The sequence below is a fragment of the Notamacropus eugenii genome, chromosome 4, assembly GCF_028372415.1.
Source record: "Notamacropus eugenii isolate mMacEug1 chromosome 4, mMacEug1.pri_v2, whole genome shotgun sequence".
NCBI lineage: Eukaryota > Metazoa > Chordata > Mammalia > Diprotodontia > Macropodidae > Notamacropus > Notamacropus eugenii.
In genome coordinates this window covers 170712972-170734691 of record NC_092875.1, presented here as the reverse complement: position 1 = coordinate 170734691, position 21720 = coordinate 170712972, and the positions used below count along the sequence as shown (strand labels likewise).

General features: G+C 41.3%; 1 protein-coding gene across 1 annotated transcript; it reads left to right on the top strand.

Moving 5' to 3' along the window:
* The first annotated feature begins 401 nt into the window (after nt 1-401).
* FOXQ1 (forkhead box Q1) lies at nt 402-5341 on the top strand. Its single transcript, XM_072603654.1, is given in 4 exon segments — nt 402-1705; nt 1707-2837; nt 2839-2916; nt 2918-5341. Coding segments are annotated over 4 exon segments (1518 nt in total). The 5' UTR covers nt 402-1486; the 3' UTR covers nt 3008-5341.
* Nucleotides 5342-21720: the final 16379 nt, after the last annotated feature.

Genomic DNA, 21720 nt, shown 5'->3' with positions numbered 1-21720 from the left:
CGGACACCACTCCTGAGTTTAAAGCAGTCTCTGGGATTTCTCTCCCCAGGGTTTAATCCGACGCTTCTCAGCTCTTCTTCCAACACTGCTCTACATACATATGTGTTTTAAAGCAGCTTTGTGGGTTCCAAAACATAGTGGGATATATTCTGCTCTAGCACCTAGATGCCATTCCTGCACTTTACACCTGGGAAGGAGGAGTTTGCTATACAAAACACACACACACACACACACACACACACACACACACACACACACACACACACACACACACACACACACACACACACCTCCTACCAGCCGTCCATCATTGGAAGGGAGGAGGAGGGCGGAACCTGGCAGATACAAAGAAAAAAAAACCCAACAACCTGCTCGAAACAACTTTCCAACAAGTTCTCGATGTCATTGGGATAATTACGGCTCTGATCTCGCCCATTAACCGCTGCCCACCTTTGCTACCTTGTCTCCCCACCCACCCGCCTTTCAGATCAGGGGTGAAGCTCCGCCTCCACTGAGGCAGCCGAGGGTTATATTGGGCTGGTCTGAAGGTGGAGGAGAGACGGAGCGAGGGCAAGGGAGGGAGATAGATAATGACAATAATGCTAATAGTAATAAAAACCTGGCTGCCACTGCTGCAGCCTCAGGGAGCAAATCCAGCCCGGCAAGACTAGAGGCTCTAGAATCCCCTCAGCCCGCGGGAGCATTAGCACTTCTACCACAGGAAAAAAAAGCCTGAGAAGAGATCGGGAGAGAGTGCAATCATAAAGCCCATTATTTGGAATCATATATTTTATTTATTTACTTTTCTCCACTACCATCATGGACAATAATACAAATTCCTTCTGCTGCAGGAGACGAAGCAACTAACTTTTTTTTTCCCTGACGGATGACGAAATTTGAAAACACCCTCAAGTCTGACAAACTCACCCAGAACCAGCGCAGCCTGGGTACTAGGGCCTGCATTCCCTCCCCTTCCCCTTGGAGAAGTACTCGTTCTTCTGACTAGAGACAGCACCCACTTCACGTCCCCGCACAGCTCCTTAATCCAACCACCAGGCCCCTTCTAAGATCCAGCGGAAGAGGAGTCGCATCGCCACTGAAACGTGGCTACTTTTCTTTTAAGAAGGAAAAGGGGTGCAGCCGAAGGAGACAGGCAAGACAGATTCCGACATCTCGGCCACCTGCAAAGTGCTTTCTTTGACTGCTGTCCGGTGTCCAGGGGGAGCTGTGCGAAGGGAAAGACAACACAGGTGGGAAGAGAGAGGGCGTAGAAAAAGAGGAGTCTAAAGAGAGACAGAAGGGGGACAAGAGAGGAGGAGAGACGGGTTGGGGGGGAAGAGGGGAGAGAGAAATCGCGGGAGGAGAGAGGGAGAGAGAGAGACAGAGAGAGAGAGAGAGAGAGAGAGAGAGAGAGAGAGAGAGAGAGAGAGAGAGAGAGAGAGAGAGAGAGAGAGAGAGAGAGAGAGAGGTGAAAGGTGGTGGTGGGATGAAGTTTGAGATCTGCGCCCCCCGCGCCTCCGACGAGGACAAGACGGCAAGCGACCTGGAAGGCGCCGGCAGCAGCCGTGCCCCGTCTTCGCCCCTCTCGGCGGCGGGTGAGGATGACCTGGGCTCCGACGAGGACTGCGCAGCCAACAGCCCGTCCTGCAGCAGCCTAGCAGGAGAACTGGCGCCCGACTGCAACCACAGGAGCAGCAGCAGCAGCGGGGGGCGCAGGGAGCGAGGGCGGCTGCTCCGGGGAAGACCCCGCTGCCACAGCCTCATGCTCCGAAGGCGCTTCGACCGAGCCGGGAGGACACTCCAACGGGAGCGGCGGCGGCAACCCCAGCGGCAGTAACTGCGAGGGAGGGGGCGGTCGGAGCAAGCCTTACACCCGGCGCCCGAAGCCCCCTTACTCTTACATCGCGCTCATCGCCATGGCGATTCGTGACTCGGCCGGCGGCCGCCTGACCCTCGCCGAGATCAACGAGTATCTCATGGGCAAGTTCCCCTTCTTCCGCGGCAGCTACACGGGCTGGCGCAACTCGGTGCGGCACAACCTCTCGCTCAACGACTGCTTCGTCAAGGTGCTGCGCGACCCCTCCCGCCCCTGGGGCAAGGACAACTACTGGATGCTCAACCCCAACAGCGAGTACACCTTCGCCGACGGGGTCTTCCGCCGCCGCCGCAAAAGGCTCAGCCACAAGGCCGCGGCGCCGCCGTCCTTGCAGGCCGAAGAGAGCGCTCCAGGAGCGGCGGCCGTGGCTGTGGCAGCCGCTCACCCGGCCGGCGCCGCCCGCCTGCTGCTGCCGCCGCCTCCGCCGCCACCGCCGCCGCCTCCCCCTCCTCCCCTGACCTCGGTAGGCCGTGTCCCCGGCGGCGGCGGCGGCGGCTCGGTGCCCGCTTCTTCCACCTTCTCCTCGTCCCTGTCTCCGTCCTCCTGCTCCCCAGGCTGCAAGGAGGAAAACACGAGCCCCGCGCGCAAGTTCTCCAGCTCCTTTGCCATCGACAGCATCCTCAGCAAGCCCTTCCGCCGCCGCGGAGACCAGGGCGCGGATACCCGGTCCTACCCCCAGTCCGCGAGGCTGCTGTGGTCCTCCGCCGGCGCTTCCCCTTTACCAGGCGCCGCCGGTTACCCGGCCCTAACCTTCCCTCCAGTCCCGCACCCCCAGCAGCCGCAGTCCCCGCTGTTCCCCAGGGCAGGGGCGCGGGCGGTCACAGCAAGCGGGACCCTCCTGCAGCTGTACGCGTACGGAATGAGCGAGCCAGTTCTCCTGGAGACGCGGAGAAGGGAGACGCCTCTGGCTCGGGCTTCTGAGCCTCGGGCGGAGGATCTCCAAGCGCCGCAGCTTTTCCTCTTCGCCCTCCTTCTCCCCCTCAGCCCCGGCCAAGGCTTTCCGAAGCCCGCTGGCTGCGGGCAGTTCGCAGTTGTACTGCCCCCCTCCGATTATCCGGAGTCTTACAAGCAGCCTCGGGATGCGGCCCCAGTGCTTACCACCCTTACCCCATGGAGACTCTTCTCGCCTAAATAGGAAAATGTGGGGCGAGAGAAGGTTTGTGGTATTTGGGCTGGGGAATGGGAGGGGGAGGAGGAGAGAATAGACGGGCTCTGGGTTTTGCACTTTCTGCCCAGAGACTTTAAAAAAAAAGTCTAAATTTCACGTGCCTTAAAGCCAAATGCATTTTCAACAGATGTTTTAACTTAATCAGTCCCAAAAAGTTTTATTTTGTCTTTTAATGACCAAAGCGATTCTTAATCATGTTTAAAACTACTTGACTAAGACTTTTCCTCTCTTCTTTACCCTGAACCCCCTTCATCCCTAACTCTTTGCCCTTTCATTTCTCCCTTAATTCTTCCTAGGCAAAAGAAATTTGCAGCTTGATCAGGGAACAATTCCATAAGATATATGATGAGACTACTGTTTGGGGCATACTAGGTCCCACTCTGTGTGCGTATGGTTGCGTTTGCTGGTGTGTTTGAGTGTGAGAATGTCAGAGTTTTTAGGTCAGTTCTCTGCTATAAACCAATGCATCACTGTGCCAAAAAAAAAAAAGAGAGAGAGAGAGAGAGAAAACTGCATAACTCTAAATGAATTTGTTGATGGACTTTTCTAGTTAAATTATTTATATTAAAAAAAAACCTTTAGAATTGAAAATGTTGCAGGCAACGGGCTACAGCTTTATCTGTGGTTCAGTGATGTCTAATTGTGGCCCTTTGGGACTAAATAGTTCCTTACAAAGTTGACATTACAAATTATGTCAAATGCCAGGATCACTGCCACAGAAAAGCAGGTGTGATTTTTATTTTTAATGTTATTTTATTTGTAACTGTGTACATACACTGTGTAAATTTTATAAAACTCAGGCATATGCTTATTTTTGAATAAAACTCACAAAACAACAGGCCTAAGTATGGTGTATACATCTGGAGTGTCAGAGGTTGCTTTGGTCAAGTAGTGAGATCTTCTCCTGTTCTGAGATAAGGAAAATTCCAGAGTTTTAGGGGAATTCTTTCTAGTCTCCCACATTTTCATCACCTTCTTCAAATGGGCCCTTCTTTGAATGAGATTAGTAAGGCTTTATGTTCTTCAACTCTCTATACCCCCACTATCATTAAGATCCACTTAAGTTACCCAAAAACAGGTTCTAAGTTTTATACCGCTCCAAAGAATGTTCTGCCTGGAAACATGAGCCTTTAAACAAACTCATATCCAGGTAATCATCTTCTGGAGAAGTTACTTCTATACCTCTTAGCATGTCCCTTCCCTTCCCATCCCTACTCTCCCAAAAAAACCTGAAAGAATTGTAAGTGTGTCTAGGTCCTAAAAACTGAAGACTGCTCCAGCACTATTTTTCCAATGCTGAGTATTTTTGTTAAAATAAAGATGTTTGCCTTTTCAGGAATGTAGTATTTTAATAGGGTGTGGGCAAACAATAACTTTTCTTTTTCTTGGTTTTTCATTTGGTGAAGATGGTGGTTTCTTCAAGTTTGATCATGGGATTGCAGAGCTAGAGAGAAATTTACAGGTTAAAATACTCCAGAGCTGGGGGGAGGGGAGAAATTAAACTTCAGCATTTTTTGAAAATAGTAACTTCATCCTGAAAAGGTAGGTTAACCACCAAAATCACGCTGAAAGACAAAGAGAAGGATAGACACACAGTAAAATAACCAATGAGCAAATGAATCTCAGTTTAAGAGGGTTCGTTTAGGGAACCTGTCAAGTACATACGCACCTGTTTTTCAGTAAATCCAAAGATAATATTATTTCAGCACTGAAAGGGTTAAGTAATTCTAAATAAGGGATATACATTGACTGTAACTGTCACCATTACAAAGAAACTCAAACATTGTCCCACCTGTTCATACATATCTAACTCAATTGCCCCAAGTTACTAAAGCAGAACTAGAATCTTTCATTCTATTTTCTTTTAAGAAAGAGGGGACGACAGTTGTAGTATTCCCAGGGCATTGCCGTTTGGCGCCAATGAAGAAACGCTTTTTTCCACAATTCTAGCTGCTGCTTGGGTTTGTTTACTGGTGTTAGCCTAGTGATTTCAGTGAAGTCTTCTTACTGCTTTGTTTAAATAGATTTCACAATTTAAAAGAACATTATCAAATCATAACACAATAAAAGACCATTTAAAGGGAAAAGATAAGCTGAGTTGGAAGAACAGTAGCTAAACTGAATTAATGGAAATTACTACATCAGCTAAACGTAAATCCATTTTAGATCTGTTCTTGCTCACCTGTAGAATATTGAGGCTCAGTTCACACTGAAGAATTAAAATCTGGAAATGGGAGGGGCTTTTGTCTTTCACCTAAAACAAAGACCATTAAAGTGTGTTATTTCAGTTGAAATTATTTGCATAAATGATTTCAGTCTTTTTCACTTTTAAACACAGTCTGAAAGAAAGATAAGTTTGTTCAAATTAGATTTCTGCCTCTTTGTGGAATTAATGCTGTCTGATTTTAACCTTTAAAAAATTATTTTTAATAGAGATGTAGTTTTGTGTTAAATATAAGTAAACTTTCATAACTCAAGAAGCAAAATGTATATACTGCTCATTCTATATGATCCAAGGGCATAAAATACCAAGCAGAAAGTAACTTTTTAAAAAAGCTGAATTATTTCAGGTTTTTTGTTGTTGTTGGGGTTTTTTTACAGCACTCACTGAGTGTCCAACTGCTTCAAGCCTCACTCAGAGTCAACTGTGAAGTTTTCTAGAGAAAAACTTCACAAAACATAGATTGAGAGCTGGATGAGCTCTCAAAAGTCCTCTGGTCCAGATGCTATGAACTTTCTCCCTATTAGATAAACCATTTCTAGTACCTTTGGGTTCTTAAATTTTTGAACGCTGTCTCATAACTTTAAGGATCCAAATTAAAGTGACTGACTCTGGAGCTGGTTTTGGGGAAAATGATGAGAGAAATGCAAGAAGTCTATTATGAATTTTAAACTTTCTTCCCAGCTTTCCTGTCCAGCTCTCCCTCCTTCTTCTTTTAAATTCTATTTTTCACTCTTTCCATAGAAAGAGTTCTCTATAACCAGAATAAAGTCACCAAAATCCTATTATTTTAAAAAGAACTTTGCAAATGTGTTAGTTCAAATTTATAGCAAATTCTTCTTTTAGTTATTGTCCTAAAAGTGGAAATTTCTCATAAGGAGGCACTTTGGTTTCTGGGAATTAACGGGAGGGAGTCCTGTAAGGACTTTATGTAAAAACCCTTATGACTTGAACAAGAAACCCCCTTCATCGGAAGGAGTTGAAAAAGAGAATATATCTGCTTGAGAGCCCAGAAGCTATAATGCACAAGATGTTCAGTGAGACGCTATCTCTATCTCTAACTTTAGTTGATTCCAAGGTCAGTCAGAGCGGAGTTGAGGGAGGGGATGTAGAGAGAGGCTTCTAGGACCTCAGTGCTGACAGCCACCGGTTGGCAGGCAGGCACCCGGCAGGACGCACAATTTGGGAGAATGGGCTCCCCTGGGGATCTGGGCTGTAAATCAGGCGACCTGTCAGACCTGAGACTGAGATGAATTGGGGTTGGAGAGGGGACCCTGAGCACACCTGTCCAAACACCCGGCAGCAGCAGGCAACAGCAGAGCAGACACTTGACCGCGGCGGGTGGCATGGGGGTTGGTGGGGTGGTCTGTTTGATTTGGGAGGCTCCGTTGGAATCATTCCCCAACACCAAAGCTAGGCCACCAGTTGGACGAGCAAGCGGGCAAGGGAACGGATCAGAGTCGTCTAGAATTTGTCCTTCTTGCCTAACGAGTGTCAGTTTGCTCTCCAAAATGCACCTCCTGCCTTCCTTTGTAGTAGTACCAGTCAACTTGTGCCGGGATGCTCAGAAGGCTCCCTTATCTCTTCGAGAAATGGGGGCTGGGGTGGGTAGATGGATGCTGTTCCTCCCAGGCCTCTACTTTCCCTAATCTTCTCCCTGAGTGTTTCCTACCTAAGAGGGCTGGACTGAGGTAACTCTCATTCTTTCCTTAGTTTCCCTTTCAGCTCCCATCATGAGGGAGGCAGCAGGTTGTCTAATAGCTTTGCAGGTGGAAACATTTGGCCAGTCCTAAGAAGTATTTTGCAAGTACTTCCCTATAGCCTTCCCCAATCCCCTTTTCCCTACCTACCCCCACCTGATTCTTCATAAGTGGTTAGAAGTGGAACAAGTAGGATTTGAGGATGGGGATGCCTTTGCCAGAGAGATAACAGGCTTCTAAGAAGATGACTCCTTGACTGGTTGCAACAATTTACAAATACAAGTGCAATTCAGTTCAATTTGACCAACTTCTGATCAGCTCCTCTTGTATTAAGGGCACTATGCTAATAGAAGACTAAACAATGGTCCCTACTTTTAAATTCTAGTTGTAGACAATTCATAAGAGGAAAGCAGAAGGGTTTTTTTTTTCTTCTTCCTCCTACCTCCTAGCTATAGCTCCATTTAATTGTATTCCTTTGAACTTCCCCCATGTGTCTTGTATGCCATGTCTAGATTCAAATTCTCCTGCTTCAAAACTAGTATTGAAGAGTTGATTGGAGATTATGTAGTCCAATTCTCTCATTTCACAAATAAGAAAAATAAGGACTAGAAAGATTAAGGAACCTGTCTAAAGTCACAAGGACAGTAGGTAGCCAAGGATTCAGACCCTGGTCTTCCGATCCCTGAATCGGTTCTCTTACCACTGTACCATATATAGCTAGTTATGGTAAACAGTATTATATGATGTGTTAAAGAGAGAAGTGGAAAGAGGAACTATGCTACCTTAGGAAAAGAAAGATCATTATATTACAACTAACATAATCAGGATAGGCTTCCTGGAGAAGATTGTGTTTGAGTTGGAATTTAAAAGAGGAATTCAGGAATTCAAGGGGGTGAGGGAGGGAATTCTATCTGGTCTCACAGCAACACAGAAGTGAAATAGTTTCAATCCAGGCTATGTTTGCAACCATATATAATCAAATCTCTGTCTCTAATGCATTGCCAGGCACACTAGGAATTTAACAAATCTTGTTGATTGGTTGATTGAGGGGTTTGTGGAAGACAATCATCTGGATAATTAGACCCTTGAACTGGAATATTCAAATAATTTAGCTAGAGGAAGGGAAAACAGGACAGATGTTGGCTTATATCATCCACAGAATTGCTCCAATATACTTTGCTAACATTCTCACTCTCAGTTTGTCACAAACAGGAGAAAGACAAGCTTCTTTCATTACTGAAAAGACAGAGCCTAGAAGAAAGAGATCCTGTAAATGTTTTAGGAGGAACTTCACTTTTATTTCATTTTCTTACAAGTGTTCCTGTATTTTTTTTTCACTAGAGTGGCATATAGATCATATTCCCTACTAGACTACAAGCACTGTGATAACTTGAACCTTGGCTTACCCTATTTTGCATCTAATCCAACATGGGAACACCCCATCAAAACCATCTGCGCAGGCAGGCTAAACCAGGTCAAAGGTAACTGATAGGCCTCAAACCCCTCAGTGAGTCAAGGGGATGTCTACCCCAGATATGTGAAGACTTCCCCTGGCAGAAGGGGCAGATGAGGACAAGTTGTTCCAATGGAACCTAGGTCAGACGTTGAAGATGCTGAGGTCATTCACTACATCCTGAATCATGGACAGTTATTGACAGTCATCTGGACTTTTATCTTGCCACTGGACTCTGGAAGAGATAGTGGAGTGAGGCTGATGACTCTGTGCAACTCTGCCTCACTTAAATCCAATTCATGAACAAGTGAAGACATCACCCCCATGATTGGACTTCGTCAAAAATGAAGGACACATGGCAAAAACAACTATAATCCAGCACTCAATGTAGTGCTTTACACATATCTTTTAATAAAGCTATTGAATTGATGTTCTTACAACAGTCAAGTTTGATCCCTTAGCCACAGTGTTCCACAGGTTAGAGTCATAGCATGATGTAGTAGGTAGTGGGTTCAAATTTTTCCTCTAGCAATACTATAAATTGCAAAAGGTGCCCAGTTGGCTGAAAGAGCTTCCTTTTCTGTGAGTTTCCCATTCCCATGACATTTCAGGCGCAGTCCCTGTCTTTCAATGTCTCAATGTTGTGCAGGCAGGGTTTCCTGTAGCTGGGAATAATTCATGGCTGCTTCCACTTATTTGACTACGGTAAATATGAGTGACACAAAATCCTCTGAAATTTGCTACTTTGGGCTCTTTGTTTTCATGGGGAATTTAAAATGCTCATTCCTGGATGGTAAGATTATAGGTTAATTGGTAGAAATCAGGACTTGTAGTCAAGAAGAACTTGGTTCAAATCCTGTCTCAGACACTTGCTATCTATGTGACCCTGGGCAAGTCATTTAACCAATTCGTGCCTCTGTACAAAATGAAGAGATTAGACTAGGTGACTTTTAACTCCTTTTAAAACTATGATCCTAGGATAAGTGTTCTTACTAGGAAGTAAGATGTGTCCAAGATACCTATGTTTGACTGTTGTTTTAGTGAGAAGCACTGGCAGGGAAATGAATGGAGATTTTAGAATGAATAATTCTCCTCTGTAGGGAGCTGGATGCAGTGAAACAGGTGCTAGGATTGGAATCAGACCCTATATTCAAATCCTACCTCTACTACTTCCTACTTGTGTAACTTTGGACAAGTCATTTAAGCTCTCTGGGTCTCAGTTTCCTCATATGTAAAAGAAGGATATTGGGAGCCCAGCCCAGACCTGCTGTGGCCACGGCACCAAGAGAAACAGACCCGAGCAGGCTTCAGGGACGGGATCTCCAGCGGCCGCACAAGTCCCTCCACCCACAGGTGACGGGGGTCAGTGAGAGAGTCTCTTTGGCAGGTCGGGAGGGGAGTGGGGTACCCCCATGATTCGGGCTCCCCCGGGAGGTAGAAGCTGAGAGGTGGCTGCAGACAGGTGCTCCCCAAACAGGCGGGAGCCTGAATCCATTGTGGAAGGTCTGTGCATAAACCCCCTGAGGGAACTGAGCCTGAGAGGCGGCCCTGCCCCCACCTGAGCACCTGAACTTAATCTCATACTGAATAGCAGCCCTGCCCCCGCCAAAAGCCCTAAGGCTGGAAGCAGCATTTGAATCTCAGTCCCTAAACACTGGCTGGGAGGATCAGGAGGCGAGGTGGGTGTGAGGAGAATATTCAGAGGTCAAGTCACTGGCTGGGAAAATGCCCAGAAAAGGGAAAAGAAATAAGACTATTGAAGGCTACTTTCTTGGAGAACAGGCATTTCCTCCCTTCCTTTCTGATGAGGAAGAACAATGCTTACCATCAGGCAAAGACACAGAAATCAAGGCTTCTGTGTCCCAGCCCACCCAATGGGCTCAGGCCATGGAAGAGCTCAAAAAGAATTTTGAAAATCAAGTTAGAGAGGTGGAGGAAAAACTGGGAAGGGAAATGAGAGGGATGAGGGAGAAGCATGAAAAGCAGATCAGCTCCCTGCTAAAGGAGACCCAAAAAAATCTTGAAGAAATTGGCACCTTGAGAACTAGCCTAACTCAGTTGGCAAGGGAGGTGCAAGGGGCCAATGAGGAGAAGAATGCTTTCAAAAGCAGAATCAACCAAATGGAAAAGGAGATTCAAAAGCTCACTGAAGAAAATAGATCTTTCAAAACTAGAATGGCACAGATGGAGGCTAAGGACTTTGTGAGAAAGCATGATATCACAGAACAAAGAGAGAAGAATGGAAAAATGGAAGATAATGTGAAATATCTCATTGGGAAAACAACTGACCTGGAACATAGATTCAGGAGAGACAATTTAAAAATTTTGGGACTACCTGAAAGCCATGATCAAAAGAAGGGCCTAGACATCATCTTTCATGAAATTATCAAGGAAAACTGCCCTGAGATTCTAGAACCAGAGGGCAAAATAAATATTCAAGGAATCCACAGAACACTGCCTGAAAGAGATCCAAAAAGAGAAACTCCTAGGAACATTGTGGCCAAATTCCAGAGTTCCCAGGTCAAGGAGAAAATATTGCAAGCAGCTAGAAAGAAACAATTCAAGTATTGTGGAAATACAATCAGGATAACACAAGATCTAGCAGCCTACATTAAGGGATCGAAGGGCATGGAATAAGATATTCCAGAAGTCAAAGGAACTAGAACTAAAACCAAGAATCACCTACCCAGCAAAACTGAGTATAATTGGGGAAAAATTGGTCTTTCAATGAAATAGAGGATTTTCAAGCATTCTTGATGAAAAGACCAGAGCTGAAAAGAAAATTTGACTTTCAAACACAAGAATGAAGAGAACCATGAAAAGGTGAACAGCAAAGAAAAGTCATAAGGGACTTACTAAAGTTGAACTGTTTACATTCCTACATGGAAAGACAATATTTGTAACTCTTGAAACATTTCAGTATCTGGGTACTGGGTGGGAGTACACACACATACATGCACACACGCACACATACATAGAGACAGAGTGCACAGAGTGAATTGAAGAGGATGGGATCATATCTTAAAAAAAAAAATGAAATCAAGCAGTGAGAGAGAAATATGTTGGGAGGAGAAAGGGAGAAATTGAATGGGGCAAATTATCTCTCATAAAAGAGGTAAGCAAAAGACTCATTAGTGGAGGGATAAAGAGGGGAGGTGAGAGAAAAACATGAAGTCTACTCTCATCACATTCCACTAAAGGAAAGAATAAAATGCACACTCATTTTGGTAGGAAAACCTATCTCACAATACAGGAAAGTGAGGGACAAGGGGACAAGCAGAGTGGGGGGGATGATAGAAGGGAGGGCATGGGGAGGAGAATGCAATTTGAGGTCGACACTCATGGGGAGGGATAGGATCAAAAGAGAATAGAAGTAATGGGGGACAGGATAGGATGGAGGGAAATATAGTTAGTCCTATACAACACAACTATTATGGAAGTCATTTGCAAAACTACACAGATTTGGCCTATATTGAATTGCTTGCCTTCCAAAGGGAAGGGGTGGAGAGGGAGGGAGGTAAAGAAGTTGGAACTCAAAGTGTTAGGATCAACTGTAATGTTCTTACCACTAGGAAATAAGAAATACAGGTAAAGGGGTATAGAAAGCTATCTGGCCCTACAGGACAAAAGAGAAGACGGAGACAAGGGCAGAGAGGGATGATAGAAGAGAGAGCAGATTGGTCATAGGGGCAATTAGAATGCTTGGTGTTTGGGGGGGGGAGGGGAGAAAAGGGGAGAAAATTTGTAACCCAAAATTTTGTGAAAATGAATGTTAAAAGTTAAATAAATAAATTTAATTATTAAAATTAAAAAAAAAAAAAAAGAAGGATATTGGTCTCCAAACCTAACATCCCTTGTACCTCTCAGCTTAGGATCCTATGCTTCTCTAGTCCCATATCATTATAGACTGTCCTGGTATGAAGCCCTAAATCAAGCTAATGAAACATAAAGATCCGGCCTCACTTAAGTAGGATTGATTTTAGTGACTGACAAATTTTCCTATTTAAAAATATCTTAAAGCACATCCACATGACTGCCATCTTTCTTGGGAGTTAATGGACTTTAGTAGGTCATTCCTTTGTGAGTGTGAATGGGCATATGAATGTTTTGTTTTTTGAGTCTGGCATTTTCCCAATGATCATAGTTTCCTTAATACCCTACCCCAGATCACAGTAGCTGAGCTATACCACAATCCTAGAATCCAAATTGTGAATTCTTTTCTTCCCACCCTGTAGTGAGATTATTTCTTGCCTTCAAATACCCTGGTGTTTATAAGTAGTAGCATTTAACATTATCCAATGAAACCATGGATTTTCAGCAAAACTTTAATTATTCTTTAGCATAGTTTGCTAATTCTTTATGTTGTTGATAAGCAGTGCCACATTTATTTTTATCTGTATGAACAGAAGACCATGATCTAAATCATCAGAACACTAATTCTCCCTGGATATAAAGTAATCTCTCAAATTGGCAAAGATCCTGATGTCATGAAAATTTGGCTATCATGGACTCATTTTGGAACTATTTCTGCTCTGCATCATTAAGATGGATAGGCTATTAAAAGTGAATGTTGTTCTTGTCAAAGACTAATCAACTGCCAACTTGTGTGTGTGTGTTTGAAAGGGGAAATGGATCAGCCTTCATTCTTGGTGAATTACAGCCAAATGTAAATATTAACACAAACCCATATTTTCCTTACCACTCTTGGATCCTCTGTGCCTTTCTTTTCAGGAAAAGTTTAAATTAGACAACTTACTATAACTTCATAGTCACATCACATCTGTTTGGAGCCCAAATAAATAAAGATGTACATCTTTGACATGTATTTGTTGTTCCTGATGACCACTTTCCAGCTATTAAGGCAAAAGGTAGAGAGAACTGTGCCACTGAATTTTGTTCTCTTCCAGTTGACTAAATATCTATAAAGATTCAAAATCATTCAAGGGTCCCATTCAAGAAAGAGCACTGGGCTGAGAATCAGGAGATCTGGACGCTTTAATCTACTCCCCTTCCCTTCTCCAACTACCAGACTCTGCCAATAAAGAACTATCTGTTTCTCAGCTTTCATATCTGCAAAATTTAGAGGAGGCATTGGTGATCACTAAGATACCTTTCACCATCCCAGTAATTTTCCAAACCAAAATAACTTTCTCTGGACACCACTCCTCTACCTGCGTTGTCTCTCTATAAGCTCCTTGGGTCAGGGAGCTCTCATGTCTCTATCCCCAGACTGAAACATAGTGCTGTTCATATAGCGAGCATTTAACAAATGCTTTTTCATTCATTCATTCAATCGCTAAATTTATAGGATCACATAAGAAACTCCTAAGTTATATCAAAGACGATGTATAAACCACTTTTTACCCCTTGATCAATTCTTGATCAAGCATAATTTCAGAAATACAGATTCATAAGATTCAAAGCTGGAAAGGGCCTTATAGGTCATGTAGTAAAATCATCATTTTACAGAAAGAGGGATAGTAAGGACCAAATACTTTCCCAAGGTCATACAACTCTGAACACACACCCAGGTACACATATAGGCAATTAAATATTTTAAAGATGATGGATATGAAATGGATGATAGTAAAATACTTGTAATTCTGATGGTTAAAACAGATACACATATAGGCAATTAAATATTTTAAAGATGATGGATATGAAACAGATGATAGTAAGATACTTGTAATTCTGATGGTTAAAACAGATACCCTAATAAATATCTCATCTTAATTCAGTGCTCTTGGTAATTAAAGTGATTTAAAATTAATCTTAAATAATACCACTGTCACTGTAAGTAGACAGAATTACATTCTTTAAATAACCAACAACAGAAAACATGTGTATACTTACTTCAAAGAGAAACTGAGGCACAAAGTTTAAACTATTTGCAGGAGGCTTTATACTAACTTAGGCATCCTAATTGATTTTTCTGATACTGGTTGTTGACTCCTACAGGAGTCACTGTTCATATAAGAGCAATCATTCTTTTATTTCTTTATTTAAGAAGGAAATATATCAATATCTTTTCAGCAATTTCCAGGCTGCCAAAAATGCAATTAATATCAAGGAATTTAACACACATGTGTATACATATATATATACATATATATACACTATATATTATGTATACATGTGTAATGTGGATACATATACAAATATGTGTGTATGTATGTGTGCAGGCACACACACACACAAACATAAATGAAAACACTAAAATCCAGTCTTTACTTCTGAAATGGCAGTCACTAAGAGAAATATCTGAGTAGTGTCCATGTTGGATAATGCATGATAGTACTCCCAAGCTCCCTGAGGGCAGGGTCTATTTTTCGTTTTGTCTTTTATCTCCAACACTCAGGACAGTGCCTTGCACTTAATAAATGCCTAATAAATGTTTGTTAGATTAGATTGGAATGAAAAGGGTAGGAAGATATAGTAAGGGAGGGAAGGAGGAGAAGGAGTATGTATTATTTTAGGGGGAAAATCTGGGATCCACAAGAGAAGACCAATTTATAAACAAATATAACTTCTTAAGAATATTCTCCTTCAAAAAACTATTAGACAGGTCCATGAAATCTTTAATTCAGGCCCCAGAAAAGTATTGCTGACAATCTTTCCCTGAGGCAATCTGATTTCTCTTTTTGGAAGCTTATGTTTTACCATACAGGGTCAGATGTAGTAGAATTATACAGCAAACATAGTTTATCTATCTCCAATATCTTCTTTTTTCCCTTTTCTTCATACTTTTGTCTCCTTGGTGGAACTTGTTTAATACACTCACATACATACACACACAATATGTTTGTCCTTTGCTCCCAAAGACGAACATGACATCAGGGAGATGATGACATGACTTGCAATTGACTTTGATTTAAGTGAAGGAGGGCTGAGCAAGGTCACCAGCCTCACTTTCTCCTCCATATATTCCAGACCAGATATTCATCAGGATGACTGAATAAAGCCCAGGATGCATTAAAGACCCTTGCCATTTTAGCCTAAAATTATCATTCACATTCTTTGAGTGAGATACACCCATTCAATGAATAAGCCTCTTTAAGTAGTTACTCTAGGGATGACCCCTTAAGAAAAGAAAGAAATCCAACTAGGAGGGGAAGTCCCTTTGGGTTCCTGGGTAAAAAGAGAAACCATTACTATTTTGTATTTATGTTCACTCTGTGCTAGGTAGGGACCTGTTGCCCAATCTGTGAGCTCCAGAGTGAATTGAGTTTAAGGTTTGGACTTTGAGCAAGAAATCTAGCCAGCAAACCTAAAGGAAAAAAGGCAGCTTTTGTTCATGGAGTGTACCTTCTGCTGGGTAGAGCACCCAGGCTAGGCAGGAGAGGAGAGGAGAGGAGAGGAAAAGAGAGAAGAGGAGAGGAGAGGAGAGGAGAGAATACATAAGTAGGCTGCCGCCACCACCACCATCACCACTACCACCTAAAGTCCTCATTCTCTTTATTGTTCTACTATTTTTAAAAAGACAATCTCAAGAAGGAAATACACATTTAATAATCATAACTATGAATGTAAATTGGATGAGTTCACACATAAAATGGAAACTGATAGCAGAATGGATTAGAAATCAAAATCCAACAACATGTTGTTTACAAGAGACACATTTGAAACAGAAACAAACACACAGAGTTAAAGAGCTGGAGTAGAATCTGTTCTTCTTCAGCTGAAATAAAAAAGGCAAGGATAGAATTTGTGATTTCAGAAAAAGCAAAGGCAAAAACAGACCTAATTAAAATAAATAATCAGGGAAACTACATTTTGAAGGAGTAAAAGATCCCATAGAAAATGAAATAATATCAAAAAATTTTGTAGCAAGTTTCTTTGATAAAGGCTTCATTTCTCAAATAAGTAACTAAGTCAGGTTTACAAAAATAAAAGCCATTCCCCAATTGATAAATGGTCAAAGAATATGAACAGGCAGTTTTCAGAAGAAGAAATCAAAGCTGTCTTTGGTCATAGGAAAAAATGTTTTAAAGCACTATTGATTAGAAAAAGGCAAATTAAAACAACTCTAAGGTACGACCTCACACCTATCAGAAATGACAAATGCTGAGAGGATAAGGGAAAATGGATACACTAAAAAACTGCTGGTGCAGTAGTGAATTGGACCAACCATACAATTTGGAACTATGACTAAAGGGTTATAATAATGCATGCCATTTGATCTGGCAATATCATTACTAGGTCTGCATCCCAAAGAAATCAAAGGAAGAGGACCTATAAGTACAAAAATATTTATAGCTCTTTTTGTGGTAGCAAAGAGTTGAAAATTGAAGGGATGCTCATCAATTAGGGAATGGCTGAACAAGTTATGGCATATGATTGTCATGGAGTACTATTGTGCTGTAAGAAATGATGAGGTTTCAGGAAACCATGGCAAGAACTATTTGCACTGATGCAAATTAAAGCAAGAAGAACCAAGAGACCATTGTGAACAGTGACAGCAACGTTGTAATGATGATTAGCTGTGAAAGACTTGGCTATTCTGATCAATACAATGATCCAAGAAAATTCCAGAGGACTCATGATGAAAAAATGCTCTTCACCTCCAGAGAAATGATGAACTCTGAGTACAAATTGAAGTATAATTCTCACTTTCTTTATCTTTTTTGCAACATAGCTAACATGGAAATATGTTTTGCATGATTTCATATGTATAATTGACATCATATTACTTATCTTTGAATTGGGTGGGGGACATGGTGGGAGGATGGAAGAGAATCTGAAACTCGGAACTTAAAAAGAAAAGAATGCTTACAACAAATAATATTTTTTCAGAAAAAAGCAGTCTCAAGAAGAACTCTAATAAACTCATTCGCAGAGCAATGTTAACAACTTATAAGGTTTTTGTGGTTTTTATTGGAGATGTTTGAATTTTAATTGAAGACAAAGTCCCTTGTTTCACAAGCCAAAAGAATGAAGATCTAATTTTAAACTTGAAAAGTTTGCAAGCAACTGGAAGAGGCATTTTGTGAAAGAAGGAGAACCCTTCCAATTTTTCTTAACTCACACCAAGGAGCCAGCAACTCATTCCACCTACGAAATGTCCTGCTTACCCCCAATAAGACACCCTAATGAGAGTATCACTATCTATAACTTCATCATCTACATTTGCCATAGTTCCATGATGGAAAGTAAGCAAAACTCACAAGTAATCATTGAACTATAATCTTTCTTTGATTGAGAGAAAGCTAGGCAGAGAGAACATGGTACCACAGAGGAGCGGTTAATCAGGATTACTAAAAGAACATGCATTTATTGGCTGAAAGACAGCATGGTACAGTGAGAAAGATGATTGACTCAGAACCAGAAACTTGGGACTGAATCCTACTTATTGAATTTACTGATTGCATGATAATGGACAAGTGACATAATCTCTATGAGACTTGGGTTCCTCCAATGTAAAATGGGAATAATAATGTCTATAGTATCTATCTCATATGGTTATTGTGAAGATTAAATGAATAAAATACATAAAGAAACATAGAAATGCCAGTTCTCATAATTCTAAGACAATTATGCAAAACCCATGTCTAACACATAATGTTCCAAGGTCTTCTAAAATGAACTATAGAATGCATTTCAGAAAATAATAGCTGACATTTAAATAATATCTTTAAGGTTTGCAGGACTTTTCAAATATTTTATTTGATTCCCACTATAGCCCTCTGAAGTAGATAGTACAATCATTATGCAGTTGAAAAAACTAAGACTCCAAGTAATTAAATGAATTGTTCATAGTCACACAACTAGTAAATGTCAGAGGAGATGTGGAAGCATAGATAACTAGCTAGATAAAATCTCTCTCCTCTCCACTTATACATCTATACACACATACACATATGCACATAGACATTTACCAGTAGCATCGCTGCCAACCTTTATACCATCTCTAGTCATGAAGTAGTCCGGGTACCAGAGGGATTGTCTCCCACAGCCTTCTCTAAGAGTTTTTCTTTAATCTTCTTTTTGAATTTTCTATTCACTAATTTAAGAGATGCCAGGAAAATCTTGAGCAAACAGATACTTTTGACCCCTTGCAATAATTATTCATCGTCTTCCATATGAAGCAAGATTATGGTGATTATTCCTCATATTTATTGGCTGCACCCCTTTGAGTAATAGCCTCTAGGGACATTTATAAGTACAATAAAAGACATCATTATTGTTAGGAGCCAACAATCTGAGTGTTACTTGCTCCAGTAAGAGAGGCTCCACAGCATAATTGAAAGAGCGAGTCAGAAGACTAGGGTGGAAAACCATCTCCATGACTCATTACCTGTGTGTCTTTAGGCAAATCATTGCCCCTAAGTTTCCTCCTCTGTAAAATGAAGAAGTGGAAACAGATGTTGTCTAAGATCTCTTCCAGCTCGAAATCTATTCAATTCAAGTCAAATAATGTTTATTCACCACATTCAAGGCATTGTGCTAGGTGTCGAGCTACCAAGATTAAAAATGCAATGGCAGCCCCTATTCTCAAGGAACTTTCATTCACCTGGGTAAAGGGCACAACTGGAGCAAAGATAAGTATAATAGAAGGAAAATTAAGGGGAAAGAGCACTAATATCTGGTGGGGGTGTGGTGGGAGGGGAACAGGAAAAACTTTATGGAGGAGGGACCACATCACCTTTCCTGATGGATGAGTTGAACCTTAGAGGAAGATAAGGTTTCCAGTCTCTATTATATAGTTAATAAAAGTTAATTATAAAACCCTTCATGATAAAGGCCATTTCTTCCACTTCTTTTACTTCAAGGGCTATCATTGTGCTAAACATCTAGTAACTGCTTATTAAATCTAATTGACTTGGCTTATAGGTCCTACATCAGTTAAGTGGAACGAGCCTGCATGGTCCAGTGTTGTCTCAAAATGTGACCTGAGGACCATTAGAGACCCAGAATAGATATCTGATGGACTGCTTCCTTCTTCTCCTATAGCTGTTTATATGCAAGCATATTCCAACTAAATATAGACAAAAAGCTCAGTCAAAAATAAACCACAATTTTGTTTATGTAGGGAGTTAGAAATGCTGATCCCCCCACTCACAAACTGTTTTAATGAGTCAAATAGAGACAACTACATCTTTCAGGAATGGTTGATTCAATTGAAATGGTATGGAGACAGTCATGGCCCAGCTTAGTGTATGTCAGACAGGTAGAAGGCTGCTTCTGAGCTTCTGAAAACATTTCCCCCAACTAGCCTTCTATGGTACCTGAAATTTTCACCACCAAGTTCACTCCATTGAGTTAAACAACAAAAAGGGTCACATAACCGTGTGACCCTGAGCAAGTCACTTCACCCTGTTTGCCTCAGTTTCCTTATCTGTAAAATGAGTTGGAGAAGGAAAAACCAAACCATTCCCAAATCTCTGACAAGAAAACCCCACATGAGGTCATGAAAAGTTGAATATAACTGAAATGACTGAACAACAAAAAATTCTTCAGAAAGAAGTTAATGGCATTAAAATGTATGCAAAGAATATGTTATCATCCTTATTTTGCTCAAATAGATACTTTTATTTTGCTAATAAAAATGTAAATAGTTCTAATTTTATGGTTTTATCTGGAGTTAAACAAATTTTGCCTGATTCATATTTTCCTCAAAGCTCTCATTCCGCTTTTGAACTTTTTCTTTTTATATTTTAATAACAGGTTGTAAGTACGATTTAAATGGTTCCTAATCTTCCTGTTAATAAACACTGAAATTTCCTTCCCAAATGATATGTCTTTTAGTTTCACTAGCCATAGGGCACATTTTACTTTGTATATATCGAGGGTAACCATTTTTTTATTTGTCAGTAAATGTGAAATGAATCTATGTAATCTCTATAGTTAGGCAACATAAACTACTAAATTTAACATTTTGTTTTTAAATTCCATTTTGATTATTTTGATCATATCAATTACCTAAGTTATTGAAGTAAATGCACAGAACATTATGAAGACTCTGCAAATAAATGAGTTGCTCCCCGTTCCATTCAAAAAAGTTGAAGTATGAGATCATTAGAGTCCCTAATTACAAAAGTCCAACCTGGAAACACTTCGTGGAAGAGGTGAACATTGCTGGACAGTTTTAAAGGGAGATGCTGGAAAGCATTTCTTTTCTTGCTCTGCTCTGTCTTGGAGGTAGAAGAGAAGAAGGAAGCTCAGATTTTCTGAATCTAAGCAGGAGAGCTAATATATCCAAAACTGAAACAGAATCTGAAAAGATCTCCACAGACTAGAACAAAGAGAAAAATTGGAACTTCAGCATAAATGTAAAGTCCTGTTCTTGGGTTCAAAAAATCAATTGCATAAGCCCAGGATAGGGCTGGGGTAATAGCTAGACAAGAGATTTGTGAAAAGGATTTTTTGTGGCTTTGATGAACTGAAATCTCAATGTGAGGATATTGCCATGGCAACCAAAAAAGTCAACCCTATAGTAGGCTGCCTTGAGAAGCATGCTGTCCAGATTGATGAGTGTGATTGGATGAGAGAACTGTTTTGTACTTTTTCTTCTTTCAAACCTTAAAGCTATTACATAAAGGTCGATTATTATTTTTATTCTCTGAGTACAATTCGGTGTCTCATTATATGAGACCCTGAAACATGGTTGTGTTTTGGACACTGATTCTACATAATTATTTTAGAATTATGAGAGCTGATATTTCTAAGGTTGTGTTTTGAGGTTGGCAAAGTGCTCTGTGTATTTTACCCATTTAATTTTCACATCTGGAGTACTATGTTCAATTCTGAGTTTCATACTTTAGGAAAGGCACATGAGAGAATGGTAAAGAGATTGCAGATAGTGCAATGCAGGGATAGATTGGAAAAAGAAAGACATATGGTGGGAGTGAGATTTTAATAGGAGAAAAGGAAGGAGTGATAGCTTTCTTCAAAAGGGAGATTCAACTTGTTCTGCTTGGCTACAGAGGGCAGAACCAGATGTGGTTTTCACCTATGAATGAAACAATGAAAGTGATCCAAAAGTAATATGGACTGGCTTGGAAAGCAGCAAGTTCTCTCTCACTGGAGGGGTCCAAAGAGAAGCTGGATAACCCCTGGGCCTTGCCATTAAAAAGGTTCAGGTACAGGTCAGAATATGTGGTTTTTGAAGCCCCTTCCAGAGCTAAGATCTTCAGATTCTTGGTTCAGTCATTGAATTATTCTTGGAAATGCCTTTCTCTTGGTTCAGTCCATTATTCTTTGGTTTTAGCTCAATGGCATAAAGGTCAAATTGCTGTTCTTATTATTGGGAAGTCCTGTGTTCAAATCTTGACTGGGACATTTACTAACTGTACAGTCTTGGGC